The 22731-nt window shown below is 37.8% G+C and overlaps 1 protein-coding gene across 1 annotated transcript in view; it reads left to right on the top strand.

Annotated features, from left to right (window-relative positions):
• NUP107 (nucleoporin 107) overlaps positions 1-18239 on the top strand; it is a 55349-nt gene extending 37110 nt beyond the window's left edge. The window contains exons 12-28 of the mRNA XM_066368700.1: positions 419-532; positions 3679-3769; positions 3911-3987; positions 5029-5088; positions 5729-5874; positions 5991-6039; positions 9718-9787; positions 10447-10565; positions 11271-11309; positions 11605-11755; positions 12063-12175; positions 13674-13776; positions 14244-14404; positions 15170-15295; positions 16686-16799; positions 17445-17612; positions 17922-18239. Coding sequence (XP_066224797.1) covers positions 419-532; positions 3679-3769; positions 3911-3987; positions 5029-5088; positions 5729-5874; positions 5991-6039; positions 9718-9787; positions 10447-10565; positions 11271-11309; positions 11605-11755; positions 12063-12175; positions 13674-13776; positions 14244-14404; positions 15170-15295; positions 16686-16799; positions 17445-17612; positions 17922-18029 — 1809 coding nt within the window. The 3' untranslated portion in view covers positions 18030-18239. The remainder of the gene's footprint in view (positions 1-418; positions 533-3678; positions 3770-3910; positions 3988-5028; positions 5089-5728; positions 5875-5990; positions 6040-9717; positions 9788-10446; positions 10566-11270; positions 11310-11604; positions 11756-12062; positions 12176-13673; positions 13777-14243; positions 14405-15169; positions 15296-16685; positions 16800-17444; positions 17613-17921) is intronic.
• Positions 18240-22731: the final 4492 nt, after the last annotated feature.

Genomic DNA, 22731 nt, shown 5'->3' with positions numbered 1-22731 from the left:
TCTAATCACAGACTAGAAAGATTCCCTCCATTTCTCTTCTGTGCTAATTTTTCATCTAGGCCTAATCTTGTTTAGAATTAACTTGACCATGTAGTTGCTTTTTTATAAGAGGGTAAAGATCAAGTCATCTTGAATTATGAGTATCATTTCTAGAGTTACTTGGCTGAACTGGACCAGTGGTGTTTCCACCTTTCCTGACCTAGACATGCACCTCTGTGGGCCAAAGGTGTCTGTTTTGAATGGTTAGCAGGCAGTTGTGTGGCTATTTGGAATGCTTGTGACACTTCTGTTCCCATTGTTAACTAACTAAATTGTAAATGAATTTATTACACTAATATACTCAGAAATTTATCACCTCTTGATGACATTTAAATGTATGTGGGTTACAATGGACTTAAGTTGATGATTTTTTTTATAGGACCCTGATGCTCCCATAAGACAGAAAATGCCCCTTGATGATCTGGATAGAGAAGATGAAGTTAGATTATTCAAATATCTTTTCACTCTTATCCGTGCTGGAATGACAGAAGAGGTAAATCATGTATACCTTGCTTTTCCAATCTTAAAAAGTCATAGACACTTTAAGCTGAAAGGGATCTTTGTGACCACCTATGTGTTCTCACTATAGTTTATCTTTTTCATAGTGTATCTAGATCTACTGTTTGAACATTTCCAGTGATAAATTCATTGTCAAGTCAGACTTTGCCTTCCTATATTGTACTACATATCCTCAGCTTATTTCCATTATTTCTAGTTCTGATATTTAAGAGTTGAGAATAAGTCTGACCCAAATTGCTCTGTCATGTGACACTATTTATGCATTTGAAGACCACCATGGCCCTCAGACTTATTCCTTTTAACCTCACCTCTTTAGGGTGTAAGCTCCTTTGTAATATTTAAGATCTTGTAGTACCTCTGAGAGATTGCAGATTCTATTCCAGAATACATCAGTAAGCAAGTGGTAATTGTGTTGCTGATAGAGGGGCTTGCCTTCAATTTGTAGAAAACGCAACATCTGTAAAGTGAAGCCCAATAAAATGAGGTGTGCCTATAGAATGTTAAGTATCTAATTGGACAGCTTACTATATGGCTATGTTGACTCTTTAGATGAGGCAATCTGATACATAGGAGCTTCAAGCTTTAGGTATTATGTTGTACCTCTTTTGCAGTACTCTTGGTGATGTTTTTTTAGAATTAATTCCAAGTATAGTTTTGGTTTGTTGTGGGGTTTTTTTTACCCTTTTTTTAAATTAAAAAAATTTTTTTGGTTGATTTTAAAGAGAGAGAGAGAGAGAGAGGGCAGGGGAGAAGAGAGATGAGAAGCATCAACTCATAGTTGCTTCACTTTAGTTGTTCATTGATTTCTTCTCATGTGCCTTGACTGGGAGGCTCAAGTTGAGCCAGCGACCCCTTGCTCAAGCCAGTGACCTTGAGCTCAAGCCAGCAGCCATGGGATTATGATGCAGATCCCACACTCAAGCCAGTGACCTCAGAGTTTTGAACCGGGGACCTCAACGTTCTGGGTCAACCCTTTATCCACTGTGCTATCACCAGTCGAGTTTTGTTTTCTGTTACAAACCATTAACATATATTAAGTACAGTAATTTCTTACAGTAGTAAGTGTTGGGTTATTACGTATCATTTTTTAACTAAGAAAAGAAGTTGATATCATATATTCATTTATTCAAAAAATATTTAAGTCCCAGCCACTCTACCAGGTGATGTGCAAGATATTAGGAATTGCAATGGCAAACTAAGATGTATTTTTAAAAACAGAAGACAGAAATTGATCACATTACTGAAGGCATGAAAAACAAGAACTTTCTAGGTCCCATTAACTTTACATTACCACAAATAGTGGGTTTTGTATTTACTTAAAGCTCTTTATCTTTTATAATTCTTTTTAACATAATTGTAATCATAGTATACATTCAGAGTTTGTTTCACTTTTAACATCTTTATTGATATACAGTGCACATACCATACAATTCATCTATTTAAAGTATATACTTCAGTGTTTTTTATATTATTGATTTTCTTATTGCAGCAAAATGTATATAGCAAAAATTTGTCATTTTAACTTTTTTAAGTGTTTTTTAAGCATTTCAGTGGCACTAATTACATTCACTATTTGTGAAACCATTGTGTCTATATCCAAAACTTTTTATCACCCAAAACAGAAACTCTGTAACCATTGCGCACTAACTTCCCATTTTCTTCTTCCCCCAGTGCCTGGTAACCTCTCATCCACTTCCTGTCTCTATGAATTTGCCTCATCTAGATTTTTCATATAACTGGACCCATACAATATTTGGCCTTTTGTGTTTGGTTTATTTCACTTAGAATCAGGGTTCTATATTCAGTTTTTATCCTCTTTTTATATAGTATATCAAACATCTTTCCATGTTTCTATGTAGTTTTCATAATTTATTTCATAATTATTTTAAGTTACCAATCCAGAATAGTGTTTGAGATATTCTTTAACTTGTATTAACTAGGTTTTCTGGGTTCAAGAAAGTCAACTCAAATTACTTACAAGAGGGGAATTGATTGGCTTATGGAACAGAGGCATTTGGAGGGTTAAATCTAGTTTTAAGCAGGATCCAGGGGCTCAGAAGATGTCATAGAATACTGTTTTTCTCTCCCAAGCTCTTGACTCTGCCTTCTTCTCTGGCTTCATTTTCAAGAAGCCAGTCCTTGCATCTGCGGTGGCCACCAGCAGTTTACATCTTCCTTCTAGCTAGCAACCCCAGCAAAAGCAGTGCATCTCTTTCTCAGTATCTTCAGCAAGAGCCTTGGTGGTAATTCTTGTTAGATCACATGCCTAACCCTAGTGTTCAGAGGTAGGATTAGGTACCCTATGAACTAAGAATGGAGAAGAGATGGTTTCTAAAGTGATTATGGAACAACAAACATCTATCTATCTATCTTACTGGTTATAGTAAGCTCATTTGATTGGACCCTTTTTTTTTAGTGAGAGAGAGACAAACAGAGACAGACAGACAGGAAGAGAGAGATGAGAAGCATCAACTCATAGTTGTGGCACTGTAATTGTTCATTGATTACTTTCTGATATATGCCTTGACCAGGGTTTCCAGCTGAGCCAGTGACCCCTAGCTCAAGCCAACAAGTTTGGGCTCAAGCCAGCAACCTTTGGGCTCAAGTCAATGACCATTGGGTCATGTCTATGACCCCAGACCTTGGGGTTTTGAACCTGGGTCTTCAGCATCCCAGGCCGATGTTCTATCCACTGTGCCACTGCTTGTTCAGTCTTGATTGGATACATTTAATGTAAAGAAATATCAGTAAAGTGAATGAGCAATAATAGTACCCTGTCATCTTGGAAACTGTTTTTTAATAATTTTACATAAATTGAGTCATCAATCTCTTTAGCCTCGTTTGTCTCTAGCAGAATTAAATGCCTGTGGGCTCCATGGGAACCTATTGATTAGCCCAGAATTAGAGCACAGAGATTATTAGGAAAATAAAAGCAGAGATCACAGTGACATGCAGATGGTGATAAAGTGAAATGCCATCACTAGTTGTCTGCATCATCCTCTGTAATGTGTCGTAAGTTATCTGATCCTGTCATACATTGCTTCTACTTTTCTACAAGGCATTAGCACTGGTCCAGCACTGCACCATTATGTAACTACCTGCTTTTTCTTTTTTCTGAAGGCACAGCGGCTCTGTAAACGTTGTGGTCAGGCATGGAGAGCTGCAACACTTGAAGGCTGGAAGCTCTATCATGACCCTAATGTTAATGGAGGTATTTTAGTAGATTTTATTCTGAGAGTTGGGGGTGTATTTAGTTCTAAATGCCAGTCTTTGTGAGGTATAGTTTTTGTTTTTAGAAATCAATAGAGATCTCATTTTAAACTATTATTTTATTTCTTGAACTGTTTTGTAGGAACAGAATTAGAGCCTGTTGAAGGGAATCCATATCGACGCATTTGGAAAATAAGTTGTTGGAGAATGGCAGAAGATGTAAGATAAAATAAAATATTTACTGATACTGAGTTTTACTCTAATTGAAGCCCTGCGGAAGGTGCTGTGGGATGTTCAGAGTGGTATAAGGCGGAAATACCTTCTTTCAAAGAACTTCCAATCAAATTGAGGATAAGAGTTGGCAGACTTAACTGCTAATCAGAATTATTGAGACACTAAGTAGTAAGAATTAAACATAGCCAGAAATATAAAGGAGGTACCAGTGAATTCTGAGAGTAAGCATTGGGCTAAAGCTGATTCCCAGGAGAGAGAATTAAATTGAACTTTAAAAAAATTAGTGGGATTTAGGCTCTTGGGCATGAAAATAAGGAATTCTAGCTAGGCCATATAGGTTATGTCATGATTTGTACATTCCTAAAAATCACTGCAGCATGCAAAATTGTACAGATACCCATAGGACTTTTGTGGGGGGTAGGAGTTAAGGGTACAATACTCAAAAACCATCAGTGTACATAAAGAGATAAAAAGTTAATAGAAACAGCACCATTTCACACTATTAACTGGATAGGAAATACGTAGATACTACGATAAATATGGCACTTTAAAGTGCCATTAATAGATTCTGGAGGTGAAATGGAATAATTTGATGAATATAATTTATTCTGTTTAGGAATTTTGTGCACACTGATGTGACAGGTTCCAAGTGCTTTGTTTTGATGTTTCTAGGTCAGTATCAGGTAAAGTTAGATATTTAGAAACTTTCTAGCTGAAAACACTTATATGAATTCTACTGGAATAAAATTAGACTATTCTATTTAAAGACTCCATTAGACTTGGATCTGCTTCAGCCCTGTATTCGAAACTTAGATGCTTGACTTTTCCTGAAGATTTCAGCATTGACTGTGTGGTCCAACGAAGTGATCTTGCCTTCTTATCACCCCACGAGGTCTTTCAGTAAGTTTAGAAAGGATCAAGTAAATCAGTTCAATTTAGAAGACATTGCAGAATTACAGATTATGGAAACAATGACATACTAAGAAAAACAATTTTCCAAATTAATTTATATTTATTGTATTTCAGGAGATTTTTAATAGATATGAGAGAGCAATTTATGCTGCTTTAAGTGGGAATCTCAAGCAGGTATGCAGGCTATTTTAATAATCCTTTTTTTCCTATGGAATGAAACCGGATACCTAAAATATTCTCATAATTGTATATGATAAATGTTATAAACTTAAGCTAGTTTTTAAGAGTAGCAGTGATAAAGGTAATCATGAAATAGAATAGTGACTTGAGCTGCTTAATATGATGTATCCCATATACCAAATGATGTTTAATACATGAAATCAGACTTCAGTTTCTAAGAATTGTAAGTTTAATTACAACATACATTTACTGATGACTTACAGTACGCATAGCTTTCTGCATAAGTATACCACCGAGGCTCAGTGACTATTTGGATCGTCTAACAATCCTGTATGTGACCACATTACCCCCTATATTTTATAGCTATTTTGAGGTATGTTATATTAATTAGTTGAAACCTCATCATATATCAGCATGAAAAATTGATGCTATTGTGAACTCAGTATGGAAAAAATCTTAATAGTTCACAGTTAGAAGATGTGGTTTGTGTGGGTTATTTGATATGATAGTTTACATTGCAGTCTCTGATATTTTGTGATTATAGTGACTATCATCCATATCAATGGGTCTAACTGCTTTTTCTTTCCTTTTTGCTGACTGTGTTTCCATTTTTCTGTTTTGGAATGGGGCAAAGCTTCTTCCTGTCTGTGACACCTGGGAAGACACAATGTGGGCCTACTTCCGGGTGATGGTGGACAGTCTGGTGGAACAGGAGATCCGGACATCAGTCATAACTCTGGATGAGACTGAAGAACTCCCTAGAGAATATCTGGAAACAAAGTGAGTTTGTTGTTTTGCTTTAGAAATGGTGATTTTTAGTATACCATAACATTTTATTTTGTATCTCTTGTTCATATTAATATCATTTTATCCCTTTCCTGTTCTTTCTTTCAAAGTTGGACCTTAGAAAAAGTTTTTGAAGAACTTCAAGCAACTGATAAAGTGGTAAATATTAATGTGAATATTTTACAATAACTGGAATAGGAAACAATAAATGTTATGCTACTGTGCACTAAAACTGGAAGGTAAAAAAATATGTGAAACCTTGTTATCTTCTCCCTTCTTTTCCTTGCCTATTATCCAAATGAAGAACATCTTTAAAAGGAAAAAACCTTATTGCATATTTAAGTAATATATAATTTCTGTTTCTTTGGTTTAGGATTTATCTCACCTAAATATATTACATGCACTCAAGCTAATTTATCCCTTACCTTTTGAAAAATAAAAACACATAATGGAAAATATAAGACTTTTTCTAAAGTAATCAATATATTTTTATTTTATTTTAAATGACCAAAGTAATAGCATATGTCCTTGGAACAAAGTAATCCCATAATAAAAACTTTATCATTTCCTCTTAACACCTTTATGGTCACTCTCATTCCTCTGAGATGGTAAAGAATATGATATGTATTCTTCCATATCTTTCTCCATACTTTTACAAATATGTAGAAGTAATAATATTGATATTCCACTGTAGGATTTTGGGTTTGTTTGTCTGTTTTTAAAGATTTTATTTATTCATTTTGGGGAAAGGGGCAGAGAGAAGAAGAGAAGGAGCAGGAAGCATCAACTCCCATTCGTACCTTGACCAGGGAAGCCTGGGGTTTCGAACTGGCAACCTTAGTGTTCCAGGTGGACGCTGTATCCACTGTGCCACCACAGGCCAAGCGGATTTTGGGTTTTGTTGTTTTTCTCAAACCACATGTATATCACTCTACAACTTTGTTTTTATTTTTTATTTAATGATATTCCAAGTTAGTAGTTACAGATTTAACAAGCTAACTTACTCTTTTTAATAGGTACATAATGTTCTGTACAATGATGTGGTATTTTAAATAGTCCCACTTTTGGTGATATTTTGGTTGTTTCTAGCACCGTAATGAACATTTGTGTGTATATATGCTTATCTACTAGTCCTGTTTCTTTAGGATAGGTTTTCTGAAAGCAGGGTTGCTGGGTTAAGGGGCATCTGTATGTTAAATTAATTAACTGGTTATAGCAATTTAATCATACTGCCACAAGTAATTTATTAATGTGTCCTGCATTCTCACTGGTCTGAAATATCACCCTTTTTATTTTTTTCCAGTCCATCAAATTAGGTGGAAAATAGGAGCACACTGTTCTGCAGATGTTTTACTCTGTATTCATAAGGCTGAGCAAGTTATCCTATGTTTATTGGCCTTCTGTGAATTTCCTGTTCTGATCTTTATCCATTTTTATGTTGGGCTTTATCTTTCCCTTATTGTACAACAAGCTCTTTGTAACATAAGGAAATTAACTTTTCTGTCAAGGGTTTATTGCTAGCTTATTATTTTGGAGATTCTAGCTAGTGAAAATAAAACAAAGTCAAGGAATAGATATAAATATTAGAAACAAGGAAACATTTGATAAGAGTGTAAATCTAGAAACTCAGAACCCAATATGTTACTAGAGTCAATAAGATAAGAATTTGTTCATCTAAACTCAAGAAAAAGTTACAAAAAAAGTTATAGCCTTTCTGTACTTGATGTAACTAGTTAGAAAAGTATATGGCCCTCCCCAAAAGTCCCATTTAAATTATTGACTAAAACTATAAGATACCTAGAAATAAAAATTAATGAACGATTTTAGGACCTTCATAAAGAAAACTGTGGAATCTTACTGAAAAACATGAATAAATAGATATACCACATTCCTAGATGGGAAGACAATGTAAATGTCATTTATTCCAAAATTATATTAGAAACAGTGCATTATGGAATTATTTCTAGACGGAAAATTTTGAAATAGAAGAATAAGTAACAATGGCAAGAAAATTTGGAAAAGAACAATAGTTGTGGGATAGTTGTCTTCACAACAGTGTGGAATTGACAGAGGAATAAATATATCAGTGGGATACGAAAGTTCACGTGAGATCCAAGTGTAAATGAAAACTTAACAGGTAACAGAGTTGACCTTTCATATTAGAGGAAAGGGGGTGGTTTGTTTAGATACATGATGGTATAGGCATAATTGACTTTCCATCCAGAAAGAAAACAAAACTATATCCCTACCTTAGGTCATGTACTGTATTAAAATAAATTCCAGATGAAGCAAAGTTTCAAATGTAAAAAGAATAAATGCTGAAAGAAAATTTTGACAACCAAATAAAAATTTCAAACATTCGACAGAAAATAAACTATTTGCTGCAAGATATCCAGCTGCAGATTACTTGTAAATGTTTTTTTCTACTGTCTGTCTAATCACTATTTTGATGGTTTTTTATTACTCTTAATACCATGTCAGAAGATAATACCCAAAAAATCCTTTTAGTTTTTGATTATTTATTTATTTATGACAGACAACGAGACAGAGGGACAGCTAGGGACAGACAGACAGGAAGAGAGAGATGAGAAGCATCAATTTTTTTTTTCTTTTATTTTTTTACAGAGACAGAGAGTCAGAGAGAGGAATAGACAGGGACAGACAGACAGGAACGGAGAGATGAGAAGCATCAATGATTAGTTTTTCGTTGTGTGTTGCAACACCTTAGCTGTTTATTGATTGCTTTCTCATCTGTGCCTTGACCGCGGGCCTTCAGCAGACTGAGTAACCCCTTGCTCGAGCCAGCGACCTTTGGCTCAAGCCAGCGAGCTTTTGCTCCAACCAAATGAGCCTGTGCTCAAGTTGGAGACCTTGGAGTCTCGAACCTGGGTCTTCCGCATCCCAGTCCGATGCTCTATCCACTGCTCCACCGCCTGGTCAGGCACATCAATTCTTTGTTGCAGTATCTTAGTTGTTTGTTGATTGCTTTCTCATATGTGCCTTGACCGGGGCTCTACAGCAGAGCAAGTGACCCCTTGCTCAAGTCAGCAACCATGGGCTTCAAGCCAGTGACCATGGGATCATGTGTATGATCCCATGCTCAAGCCAGTGACCCCTTGCTCAAGCTAGTGAGGCCACTCTCAAGCCAGAGACCTTGGGGCTTTGAACCTGGTTCCTCTGCGTCCCACTCTGACCCTCTAATCTACTGCACCACCACCTCATCAGGTCCCAAAGAATGCTTTTTAGAACTGTTATTCTTGTTGATAGAAATCTTTTTAATTTATTTTACTTAGGTCACAGTGCCCTTCCTTTCTTGTCCACCATGGAGTGCCAAGGAAAACAGTAGAAAAATATTTTTAAAAAATTGTCCCTGGCCGGGTTGCCCAATTTGTTCTAGTGTTGTCCCCATACATCAAGGTTGTAGGTTATATCGCCAGTCAGGGCACAGACAAGAATCAACTAATGAATGTGTAAATAAGTGGAACAACAAATCAGTGTCCTTCTCTCTCTCTCCCTTCCTTCCCTTTCTCTCTCTCTCTCTCTCTCTATCTCTATAAAATCAATAAATACAAATTTTAAAAAGAAAGTTTAGTAACATTCACAGTGGTTAGTTTTATCACCGTTCCCCGCTTTCAGTGATACTGTTCAGTACTGGATTTGTAAGTCTTAAGTGTATTTCAAAGACAGTATCTTTCTATATTTTGTTTTGATTTCCTACAGTCCTTTATTTCCAACTTTTTCTTTATATGTGTTTCTTCTAAAGTTTGACAATCTTAGTTTATACATACTACAGAATGACCACTAGAAAATTTATAGGAAATGTAAAAATTTTTTCAGAGAGTTCTGGAAGAGAATCAAGAACATTATCATATAGTTCAAAAGTTCCTTATCCTGGGAGACATTGATGGTAAGATATTATAATTTTATTTTACTTTGTATGAGTCCCTTGTTTTCTTACAGTAATTTTGTAAAAAGTTGTCAAAACTATGCATATGACCTACTTATACCTTTTAATTTTTAGAAATAGCCTATTTGAATGCAACTATCTGCTTTATTTCTTTTCTTTTTTTTTGTGGAAGAGACAGAGAGAGGGAAATATAGGGACAGACAGACAGGAAGGGAGAGAGATGAGAAGCATCAATTCTTTGTTGCGGCTCCTCAGCTGTTCACCGATTGATCTCTCATATGTGCCTTGACCGGGGGCTACAGCAGACCAACTGACCACTTGCTCGAGCCAGAGACCTTGGGCACAAGCTGGTGAGCCTTGCTCAAACCAGATGAGCTCGCATTCAAGCTGGCGACCTCGGGGTCTCGAACCTGGGTCCTCCACATCCCAGTCCTACACTCTATCCACTGCGCCACCGCCTGGTCAGGTGCAACTATCTGCTTAATTGTTATAAGATAAAGTTTTAATTTCATCCAGAGTCTGTTTTATACAGTAGTTATTAACAATGAGAAAGTGACTTAATAGCCCTGTAAGATTGGGGTAAATGTTCTTGGCAATGTTTATTTATCTTCTTTTGATTTTTATCCCCATTATTGAATCTTTTCTTTGATGGCTTGTAGGTTTGCTGGATGAGTTTAGCAAATGGCTTTCCAAAAGCAGAAATAATCTACCTGGACACCTCCTGCGCTTCATGACTCATCTTGTTTTGTTTTTTCGCACGCTGGGACTGCAGACCAAAGTAAATAAGAATGAACCATTCACTCCTCTCTGAAAGGCAGATGCTTTTTACCGTCAGAAAAAACACTACTTTTTTATTGTTGTTTTCTAGAAATGGTGGTGGGGTGCAGAAGTCTTCTAAACAGTCTCATGTGGTCACTCAGTGATAACTTACTGTGGGTGGCCCATTAGGGTTCTGATCTGTGGCTACAGAGTGCTGCTGTTCATCTGGTTTCTGTTAAATTCATAACTTTAATCCTTATTAGTACCCCACTCTGAATCCACCAGCTGAGTGAACCAGACTGAGTAATGTGTGAGATTTTAAGCCTTTGTTTTAGTTTTTCTTTCTCTTTTTTCCTAAATGATTAGTAACATTTGGTTAGAGTACATGTAGAAGGCAGAATGATACAAGTTAAAAACTTGGGTTTGGGAGTGAGAATCTGGGTTCACAGCCTTATCCAGCAGCCTCTAGTTTTGTAATTCTTGGTAAATAAAGCCTCCATAGATCTTAGTTTCTTCCTCTGTAAAATGAGAATAATAAATACCCACAAAGAATATGATATGGTTAAATCAGGCAATATGTATACTTTGCTAAGTACTTAGCCTAGCAGATAGTAATGCTCAGTTATATATTAAATCATTAATAGAAGTTTTTTTATTAGATATATTGCTAGTATATGTAAGCAGTTGTGTTTATGATTGAATTATATCTTTTTTTCCTATGTAGGAAGAAGTTTCCATTGAGGTTTTAAAGACATACATACAGGTAAACTTTAAGAGTCCACAATTTGATTCTTTTTTTCTTTTTACTATTTTAATGAAGAAGAATAGCAATATTTTTATACCCAGTGGCAGGAAATTTATCAGAATCTATAAGAGACATTTTAATAATTACAAGTTTATTTTTTTAGAGTTTAAAATTATTTTGTTTAACAACACAAATCTGTGTATGAATTTCTCCTAAATGTGTTTGAAATTTTGAAGTGACCTTTTAAAATAGTATCATTGATTTTAGAACTTGTTTTATTATTGACATACTATAATCTTGTTCTATTTTTTAGCTTTTAATAAATGAGAAGCGTACAAATCTCATAGCATTTTATACCTGTCATTTACCTCACGACCTAGCTGTTGCCCAGTATGCATTGTTTTTGGAAGGTGTTACAGAGTTTGAACAGCGCCACCATTGCCTGGAGCTGGCTAGAGAAGCAGGTAAGAATGATGGAGAATGTCGTCTGTCAGACTTTATAGGCAAATTATCATTTTGGCTTTAGTAACATTTATCCCTCTAGTTTTAAATGTTATTTCTCTTGAGAGAATTTCATTAAAGTTCTATTTTAATAAAATATACTGTAACTCATAAAGAAAAAAATCTTTTAATTTTGGCATTTTAACAATATCTTTTATATTTTATATGTTTAAAAATTATCCCAAATTTACCAAATTATTGTGACTGTTTATAGAGGATATTAGCATAAGCAATTAATTATTGCTTTTGTCTCTTCAAAAAATTTTTTAGATTTGGATATTGCTACTATTACAAAAACTGTAGTTGAGAATATTCGAAAGAAAGATACTGGTGAATTCAGTCATCATGACGTCGCCCCAGCCCTAGATACTGGCACTACTGAGGTAGTATGAGGGGAAGGGGATGGGTTGTGCTTTGGTGAACTTCTACCATAAAATACTCTGGCTTTTGTTAAGAATTTTGCTCTCTCAGCCAAACCTTTTAAATTATAAAAATTGGAAGCAAACTTAATGTCTAATACAAAGGTTTACTTATAGTAGTATTGTTAAAACAAGGTTGTTGTTTTTTTGTTTTTGTTTTTTAGCGAGAGAAAGAGAGCGAGAGGGAGGGACAGACAGACAGGAAAGGAGAGAGATGAGAAGCATCAATTCGTAGTTATGATACCTTAGTTGTTCATTGATTCATTCTCACATGCGCCTTGACCAGGAAGCAGGGGAGAGGGTGGCGTGCTCCAGCTGAGCCAGTGACCTTGGGCTTAAGCCAGCAACCATGGGTCATGTCTGTGATCCCACACTCAAGCCAGCGACCCCACACTCAAGCTGGTGAACCCACACACAAGTCAGATGAGCCCGCGCTCAAGGCAGCAGCCTCAGGGTTTCGAACCTGGGTCCTTGGTGTCATGGGTCGATGCTCTAACTGCACCACTGCCTGGTCAGGCGTTTCTTTTTTTTTTTTTTTAAGTTTACTTTTTTAGTTGATTGATTTTAGAGAGGGGAAGGGAGAGAGAGAAAGAGAGAGAGGAACATCAATCTGTTCCTGCATTCACCCTGAAAGGGGATTGAACCCACAACCTTTGTGTGTCAGGGACAACACTCTAACCAACTGAGCTATCCAACCAGGGCAGCAAGCTTGTTTAAACGAAAGAAAATGAGCATTGGATATTTGCTTATCAGATTATTCTAGATACTTGATCAATTACTAACTCTTATATAGTTTACTTATTCCTATTTTCAGAAAAGAGTGCAAGTTTATATATGAAAGAAAAATATTTTAGAGTAGCATTTAAAGAGGTCAGTGGTTAAATTGGTAGGACATAGACTATGTAATTCCAGATTCACAGTCCAGTAAGTTTTTTTCTTTCTTTTTTTTTTTTTACAGAGACAGAGCGAGAGTCAGAGAGAGGGATAGATAGGGACAGACAAACAGGAACGGAGAGAGATGAGAAGCATCAATCATTAGTTTTTCATTACGACACCTTAGTTGTTCATTGATTGCTATCTCATATGTGCCTTGACCGTGGGGCTACAGCAGATCAAGTAACCCCTTGCTCAAGGCAGCGACCTTGGGTCCAAACTGGTGAGCTTTGCTCAAACCAAATGAGCCTGCACTCAAGCTGGCGACCTCGGGGTCTCGAACCTGGGTCCTCAGCATCCCAGTCTGATGCTCTATCCACTGTGCCACTGCCTGGTCAGGCCCAATAAGTTTTTCTAAATTTATTAGTTATAAATATAAAAATAAACTAAGGAAAGCTATTCTTTCACAATTTTGTATAACTTATGGGAAAATGATGTTCACTAAAGTGTAGGTTTAAGTTAATTCTACTAATTTGCAGACTATCTTAGAAAACAGTAATTTTTTTTTCTTTTTCAATTAAATGGATAGGAGGACCGTTTAAAAATTGATGTAATTGACTGGTTGGTATTTGACCCAGCACAGAGGGCAGAAGCTTTAAAACAAGGCAATGCGATAATGAGAAACTTCTTAGGTATGCTGTATTTTTATATCTTTTTTTAAAAGTTTTTGTTTAAATCCATATACTCTTGAACATAGTTTTGTTTGTTTGTCTAACCTTTCCAATAAGGGAGGGGACAAAACAGCCACCCCTATATCAAACCTAGTGTCATGAAATAAAATATGTTTATAGTGAATTTTCATATCCTACTCAATTTTGCGTATCATGTCAAGGCTTTGAAAATATAATCCTTTTGTTAAGACAACGGAAGTATGTAAAAATAATTGCATGTAATGAATCCTTTTGTGACTTCTTATTTCTTTGAAATAAAGAAGCCCAGCCATTTAGGTAGAAAGGTCACCTTGACCTTTAACAGAAGTACCTTGGGACCTGAAATGGTTACAGCTGGTTATAAAAGTTGCAAACCAATGACTGCATTAGAAACCATTATGCAGAAATCTACATACAATATATTGAAATTTTTTGTATTTTTTTCACAGCATCAAAAAAGCATGATGCTGCAAAAGAAGTATTTGTGAAAATTCCTCAAGATTCCATAGCAGAAATCTATAACCAGTGGGAAGAACAGGGAATGGAAAGTCCACTTCCTCCTGAAGATGACAATGCTATCAGAGAACATTTGTGCATTAGAGCTTATTTGGTGGGTTTGTAAAGAAAACAACAAATGTGCCTTTCTTCAGGATGATTTTTCTGATTCACTCTCAGACTTTGAACTGTTTCATGAGTGGTGATTGGCATTATCCTGTCTCCTGCGACTGTGGTACTGACTGATCCACACATGCATTGAAATCACACCCTGGTTTTCATCAGCAAGAGCCTGTAATTAGTGCTAACCAACCAAGAATATCTCACATGGCAGATAGTGTGTGTGATGTCTGAAACTTATGTTTTCTTAAGATTCTTTGAATGCTTGTCTTGACTTTAATATTTCTGCTTTTGTCAACAACTGAGAAAAGCAGTACATTCTCTGTTAGGACTGAGATAACAAAATGCTCATTCAAAATCCGTTCAACAATTAAGTGATTACCATGGGCTAGGTCCTAGGGCTAAGTCTATGAATGGCTTTCTGTCATTGCCTTCTAGAAAGGAATAGACTAGTCAGAAAGACAGACCTGTAAACGTGTGTACATCACAGAGTGATAACATTACAGAGTGGTAAATGTGAAGCCACTGTGCGATCAGGCGCTAAGATAGGAGTAGGTGCCAGAAAACACAATGTATATATACAGTAGTACACATCTTGCTGGTGTTTGTCACTTTGTAAAACATATATTCATGATTTTTTTTTTTGCATAAAGGCAAAATATTTAAGTTTTATTTCTTGATGCTGCAAAATTATTTCTAAGAACCAAATTTTAAAAACTTGAACATATGTGAAATTTTTCTATTTTATTTCATATTTTAGGAAGCCCATGAAACTTTTAATGAGTGGTTTAAGCATATGAATTCAGCTCCACAGAAACCTACTTTGATACCTCAACCAACTTTTACTGAAAAAGTGGCTCATGAACACAAAGAAAAGAAATATGAAGTAAGCTAAATATAGATGAAACCTGTCTATTACATCTTAACAATACATATATTTATAGAGGTCATTTTAGTGTTTTATTTCACTGCAATCTGTTGATATTTATTTTTACATTTGACTGAATGAATGAATGTTAACACTTTAGAACAGTGATTTTCAACTGATGTGCCTCAAGAATTTTTAAAACATGCAATACATGCCTGACTGGTGGTGGTGCAGTGGATAGAGCATCGACCTGGGACGCTGAGGCCACAGGTGTGAAATACTGAGGTCGCTGGATTGAACTCAAGGTTGCTGGCTTAAGTGCAGGCTCATTTGCTTGAGCAAGGGGTCACTGGCTCAGCTTGAGCCCCCGAATCAAAGCATGCATGAGAAGCAAGCAGTGAATAACTAAAGTGACACAACTATAAGTTGATGCTTCCCATTTCTCTCCCTTCCTGTCTCTCTCTCTCTCTGTCTCATGAATTAAAACAAAAACAAAAAATATGCAATACCTGACTATTTTGTCAGGGTCACTGATCTTTTTTTCCTTAGATTGTCAAGTATAAAAGTAACAGCCAAAATAACAATAGCCATCTGGTATGAGTGCCCTGTCATTTTTTTTTCCCTTAACTGAGAAGCAGGGAGGCAGAGAGACTGACTAAGATCCACCCAGCATGTCCACTGGGGGGTGATGCTCTGCCCATCTGGGCCATTGCTCCATTGCAACCAGAGCCATTCTAGCACCTGAAGTGGAGGCCATGGAGCCATCCTCAGAGCCTAAGCCAACCTTGCGCTCTAGTGGAGCCTTGGCTGCAGGAGGGGAAGAGAGAGAGAGAGGAAGGAGAGGGGGAAGGGTGGAGAAGCAGATGGGCGCTTCTGTGTCCCCTAGCTGGGAATCGAACCCGGGACCTCCACATGCCGGGTGATGTTCTACTGCTGAGCCAGCCGGCCAGGGCCTTGAACCATAAATCTACTGCTATATTTTATAGCTTCATATTCATTTTGAAATATCCCCTAATTTTTATAAGCAGTATATATAGGTTATATAATAGAATTGTATCTTATTGCTCATGTCATTTAATAAGGTTGCATATGATTGGTTAGTTCTTGGTGCCAGAAATCCTTATATACAAGTGTAGGCACCTGATTTTTTTTAAAAAGTCACTTTGGAGCAAAAAGGGTAGATGATTACTATTTTTTTTAACTATATCAAAATTATACCTATTTTTTTTGTCAGGTTGGCAAAAAAAACTGTATTTTGGTGTGCCACAGATTTTTTAGTAATTGGTTTATGTGTGCCTTGAGATGGAGGTTGAAAATCACTGTTTTAGAATGCTGTTCCATGTACATATTCCCGTCTCTACTTTGCAAATACATTATTTAGTGGTTTTTGTCCCTGATATATTTGCAGATGGACTATGGTATTTGGAAAGGGCATTTGGATGCCCTAACTGCTGATGTGAAGGAGAAAATGTATAATGTCTTATTGTTTGTTGACGGAGGCTGGATGGTGGATGTTAGAGAGGTAAGCTATGTGTATTGTTTATAGCTAAAAGCAAAAACAAGTCTTATTTTTTTAAGTTCTACCTCTAATTAGGAGCATTATAGTTATTATATAACCTTTGTACTTATCGCATAATTTAAGACTAAACTGAAAATACTTGCTAGGGAATGGGAATATTGAACTCTTGGGTGAACTATTTCTTCAGATTTAATGTGTTCACTCAGGATACTAAAGTCTAATTTTTAAAAATTCTGGACCTAAATTTTTAACTATACATGTATACAGGCTCAGTTTAGGGATACTAAGTCTTAATATGAGTAAGACATATATTTATATAAAGCAGTGGCTCTCACCTCTGATCTGTCCATTTAAATGATCTGGGAAGATTTTAAAAAATACTGGGCTCTACTCCCAGAGTTCCTAGTTTGATTAGTCTAAGGTAGGGCTGGGTTTTGTTTTTTTTTAATTGCCTAGAGAGCTTTAATGTATAAGCTGGGCTGTGAACCAATTACAAAAGCACTGAATGCCATAAGAAACACACAAAGTAACTATTTTGCAAGTCCAGGAAATAAAAGATTGCTTCTACCTGAAAGAGATTTGGATAGGGTGCTTGAAAGGTAGTCATTTTAACAACTTTCTAACCAACCGCTTGATGTCTTTCTGTAGGATGCTGAGGAAGACCATGAAAGAACACATCAAATGGTTTCACTGAGAAAACTGTGTCTGCCAATGTTGTGTTTTCTCCTTCACACCATATTGCATAGTGCTGGTCAGTATCAGGAATGCCTCCAGTTAGCAGATATGGTATCCTCTGAGCGCCACAAACTATATCTGGTAAGTTCTAGAGCATTTGAGCTTTTGAATTTCAGAGATTTGGTAAACTATACTTAGATTGTCTTAAAGTAATTGATCATTTTAATGATAGTGCTTTCCCCCTATCACCCAAAAATATGTAGCATTTCAAAGCAGTTAGAAATATGTAGACTGGCTCAGAAAAATAGCTTTGAAATTTCTAACCAAGCTAACATACTGGCCTCTGGCTACATTAATATTAAAAAAGGAATTTCTTCTATTAAGCTAATTAGGTTGATAAGTTCTTAATCTTCTTTGTTCTCATTTTCTTTTCTCTTTTTTAAAAATCAGGTATTTTCTAAGGAAGAACTAAAGAAATTGTTACAGAAGTTAAGAGAATCCTCTCTTATGCTTTTAGACCAAGGACTTGATCCACTGGGATATGAAATTCAGTTATAATTCATCAACTTTTTGTAAGCTCACTAATTTCCATGATAAATGGAGTATTTTGTAAAATATACCTACTTGTAATTACTGGGTTTTTTCTTTTGCACTGTTATGGGGAGAAATACTTTTAAAATTTAGACATTTGAATTTTGTACTTTTCAGAATATTATGGTTACACTGAAATTTTAGTGTAATATGTCAGTATTTCCCTATGTTTATTAATAAAATTATATAAAAATTAAAATGTTCTTTTCTTAAAATTCCAGGATTGTTTCTCTGTTATAAGAAATTAAAATTCCTGGTATCCTACTTTTATTCTATGATCATAAGTACTCTAGTATCTTAAAATTATGAGTAAAATGGAAAGTAGATTTAAGCCAGGTATATAATTTCTCATCATAAAATTTAGTATTTTTAAAATATTACAAAAAAAATATTATAGCTCAGAAGATGAGTATAAGAAGAATGTTTTCTAAAATAATATTAAGCTATTGTTTTTTTATTTTTGAAGACATTTCTAGTTTATTACCTCTTATTCAGCAAACCTGCTACTCATAAGGAGCTTGTAAAGACTAGTGTAGGATCTGGCACTCAGTAAACTCTGAATAAATTGATGAATACAAACTGAGTAAAATCTAATCCAGCCCTTCTAGTAGGGGAAATACAATAAATATATATTGTAAATGCCATTAGAAAATACAAGCAATTGCCTGGTCTGTGGTGGCGCGGTGGGTAAAGCATAGACCAGGAAAGCTGAGGTCACCAGTCCAAAACCCTGGGCTTGCCTGGTCAAGGCACACACAACAATCAATAAGCAAGCAGAGAACAACTAAACTGAAGCAACTATAAGTTGATACTTAACACTGCCCCTCTCCATCTTTATAAAATAAATAAATAAAATCTATTTTTTTTTTCTGTATTTTTCTGAAGCTGGAAACGGGGAGAGACAGTCAGACAGACTCCCGCATGCACCCGACCGGGATCCACCCGGCACGCCCACCAGGGGGCGACGCTCTGCCCACCAGGGGGGACACTCTGCCCACCAGGGGGCGATGCTCTGCCCCTCCAGGGTGTCGCTCTGCTGTGACCAGAGCCACTCTAGCGCCTGGGGCAGAGGCCGAGGAGCCATCCCCAGCGCCCGGGCCATCTTGGCTCCAGTGGAGCCTCGGCTGCGGGAGGGTAAGAGAGAGATGGAGAGGAAGGAGAGGGGGAGGGGTGGAGAAGCAGATGGGCGCTTCTCCTGTGTGCCCTGGCCAGGAATCGAACCGGGACTTCCGCACACCAGGCCGACGCTCTACCACTGAGCCAACCGGCCAGGGCCAATAAATAAAATCTATTTTTAAAAAAGAAAGAAAACACAAGCAATCTGAGCAGGAAGAAACTATTTCCAGCTGAAAGGTCTCTGAGGAAGTGGTATTTGGGCTGGGGTTTGAGTAATGCACTAAGTTTACAAAGGGAAAGATAAAGCACAAGAAGGGTGAGGCAGCCTAATCTGTGGTGGCGCAGTGGATAAAGCATCAACCTGCAATGCTGTAGTCATGGGTTCGAAACTCTGGGCTTGCCTGGTCAAGGCACATACGAGAAGCAACTACTATGAGTTGATGCTTCCCACTCCATTCCCCCTTCTCAATCTAAAATCAGTAAATAAAATTTTAAAAAAATGTAATAAGGCCCTGGCCAGTTGGCTCAGCAGTAGAGCGTCAGCCTGGCATGCGGGGGACCCGGGTTCGATTCCCGGCCAGGGCACATAGGAGAAGCGCCCATTTGCTTCTCCACCCCCCCCCTTCCTCTCTGTCTCTCTCTTCCCCTCCCGCAGCCAAGGCTCCATTGGAGCAAAGATGGCCCGGGCGCTGGGGATGGCTCCTTGGCCTCTGCCCCAGGCGCTAGAGTGGCTCTGGTCGCGGCAGAGCGACACCCCGGAGGGGCAGAGCATTGCCCCCTGGTGGGCAGAGCGTCGCCCCTGGTGGGCGTGCCGGGTGGATCCCGGTCGGGCGCATGCGGGAGTCTGTCTGACTGTCTCTCCCCGTTTCCAGCTTCAGAAAAATAAAAAAAAATAAAAAAATAAATAAAAATTTAAAAAATGTAATAAAAAAAAGGGTAAGGCACTACAGGTTGGAAAATCAGTTATCAGCAAGGCTAAGAAATGGTACTGCATATTTATGAATCAATAAACATGCCATATTGACTAGAGTGGAGGATTTATAAATGAGAGGATGTGAGTCTAACAGAAAACATGGTCGAGGTTAGTAACTCTCCAAACTGGCTAATCATCTGAATCCCCTGAGGAATTTGTTATATATGTGTTTATAGATGCCAACTCTAGAGATATGTGGCTCAGGAGGCCTGGAATGTCATAGAATTTGTATTTTAAAATGTAATAAGCAGTGGGTGATTTCTAAATAGCTAAGTTTTGAGCCATTCTGGCTTACATCAGAGATGGGTTTTGGTACACCTTGTACCTAAAATAGGCAGCAGTAATGATCGCAGTGCAGTCTCCGTGCCATCAGCTGGGAAGAGGTAGAGAGACAATGGACTCTGCCTCGTTTTTATTCTAGCTAAAGTGATCCAAAGATGAAATGTTTACTTATCAAAACCTCTTTAATTGTTATATCTTACTATGTATCCATTTTCATGAGGGAGAGCCTTATGCACTGATAAGGAAGAGTAAGTCTAACAGAAAGTACAGGATTTATATGTGAGTAAAGACTACAAGATACTGATGAAAGAAACCAAAGAGGCCCTGACTGGTTGACTCAGTGGTAGAGCATCGGCCCATGTGTAGCTGTCCCAGGTTTGATCCCCAGTCAGCACACAGGAGAAGCCGCCCATCTGCTTCTCCACCCCTCCCCCTTCCTTCTCTCTCTCTCTCTCTCTCTCTCTCAAAAAAGAAAGAGGCCCTGGCCGGTTGGCTCAGTGGTAGAGTGTCGGCCTGGCGTGCTGCCGGGGTCCAGCCCCGGGGGGGATTCAGGGGTCCCACAGGAGGAGACGGTGTCGGCGAAAATTGAGTGAGAGAGCCGAATTCTTTTCTTTCTCTTTATTCTCTAGTTAGCATTTACTGCCAGGCATCTCTGCCAAATGCTGGTCTAGCTTTTTTTTTATGCACACACACTAAGTTACAATCACATGGTATTTTGTTTCACTATGGTTACATGTTTCCAGATAACAGTTAATTCATATCTATAAACTATAAATCAGGTGGTAAGTTATTCAAAGTACAGTTATACAATAGCAATAACAATATTGATACAAACTTCTAAAAGATTAGTACTAATTAATAACTACTTTACTGTTGTGAGTCAAGGGCGCAGAGAGATTAGCAGACGAAATCATTAAGGACTAGCAAAGGACCACTGCTTGCTCAGGCAAATGGCCTTGAGTTCATGCAGTGTCCTAATTTTTCTCACAAGACTTCAAAAGGCTTGCTTATTAAGAAATTGTCATAACATCAAGAGTAACTTTTGCTTAAAGATATATAGAGTGCACCTGCAAGATAGCTAGTAGCAACATAATATCAGAAGGCATTAATTGCTATTGCTTCTATGGATCCCCCCATATTCCTCTTTATTATCTGACTCGGAAAACCTTGGAAAGTATATAAATCTCATGAGAATGTCTCACTGAGAAAGCCCAGCAACTGCCTTTAGTCATAAAACAAGTCTCTTAGCAAAACATTCTTTTCTTGCCGACTGCGCTCCCATCCAAGGCCACGCAACAGGCCACTTCACTACACTTTACCTAAGATTCTAATGTCTAGTTAAACTTTATTCATTTACTATATTCATACACTAGTTAAGTTCTAACTTTATTCTTTCTAACATGATTAATAAGAAGAAATTCTCCTACAAACTTAACCCTTTATGAGGGATATTATGGCCAGCCTCTTATATTTATGAGCCCAGTTCAAGGGGCTTACAGGCTTTTCTGTGGAACTTACACCTTCTGTCTTATTTCCAAAGAAATTACTACAAATCTACAGGGAAAGCACAGTACTATTATCCCTGTGCCACAAATAATAGCACACACCCAGAAAAATGGGGGATATAAGGCCAGATTAATTAAAAAAGTCAAAGGGGGAGGTATCGTTGTGCCTTTCCTTTGCGGTGACTTTGTCAGCCCGCAGCCATTGGTCTTCACTGCGGTGACTTTGTCAACCAGCAGCCGTTGGTCTTCTCTGCTGTGACTTTGTCAATCAGCAGTTTTTGATCTTCTTCTGCTGTGACCTTGTCAGCCAGCAGTTGTGGGTCTTCTCCTGCTGTGACCTTGTCAGCCAGCAGTCGTTGATCGGCTCCCGACAGCGTGCGGAAGTCCCGGGTTTGATTCCCGGCCAGGGCACACAGGAGAAGCGCCCATCTGCTTCTTCACCCCTCCCCCTCTCCTTCCTCTCTGTCTCTCTCTTTCCCTCCCGCAGCCAAGGCTCCATTGGAGCAAAGATGGCCCGGGAGCTGGGGATGGCTCCTTGGCCTCTGCCTCGGGTGCTAGAGTGGCTCTGGTCGCAACAGAGGGACGCCCCAGAGGGGGCAGAGCATCGCCCCCTGGTGTGCAGAGCGTCGCCCCCTGGTGGGCGTGCCAGGTGGACCCCGGTCGGGCGCATGCGGGAGTCTGTCTGACTGTCTCTCCCCGTTTCCAGCTTCAGGAAAAAAAAGAAAAAAAAGAAAGAAAAGAAACCGGTTGGTGAAACCAGGTGATGGGTACAAGAAGGTTTGTCACACTGTTT

Source organism: Saccopteryx leptura, chromosome 2 (genome assembly GCF_036850995.1).
Source record: "Saccopteryx leptura isolate mSacLep1 chromosome 2, mSacLep1_pri_phased_curated, whole genome shotgun sequence".
Classification (NCBI taxonomy): Eukaryota; Metazoa; Chordata; class Mammalia; order Chiroptera; family Emballonuridae; genus Saccopteryx; species Saccopteryx leptura.
The sequence above is the reverse complement of the archived record's forward strand: the minus strand, read 5'-3'. Positions and strand labels throughout refer to the sequence as shown.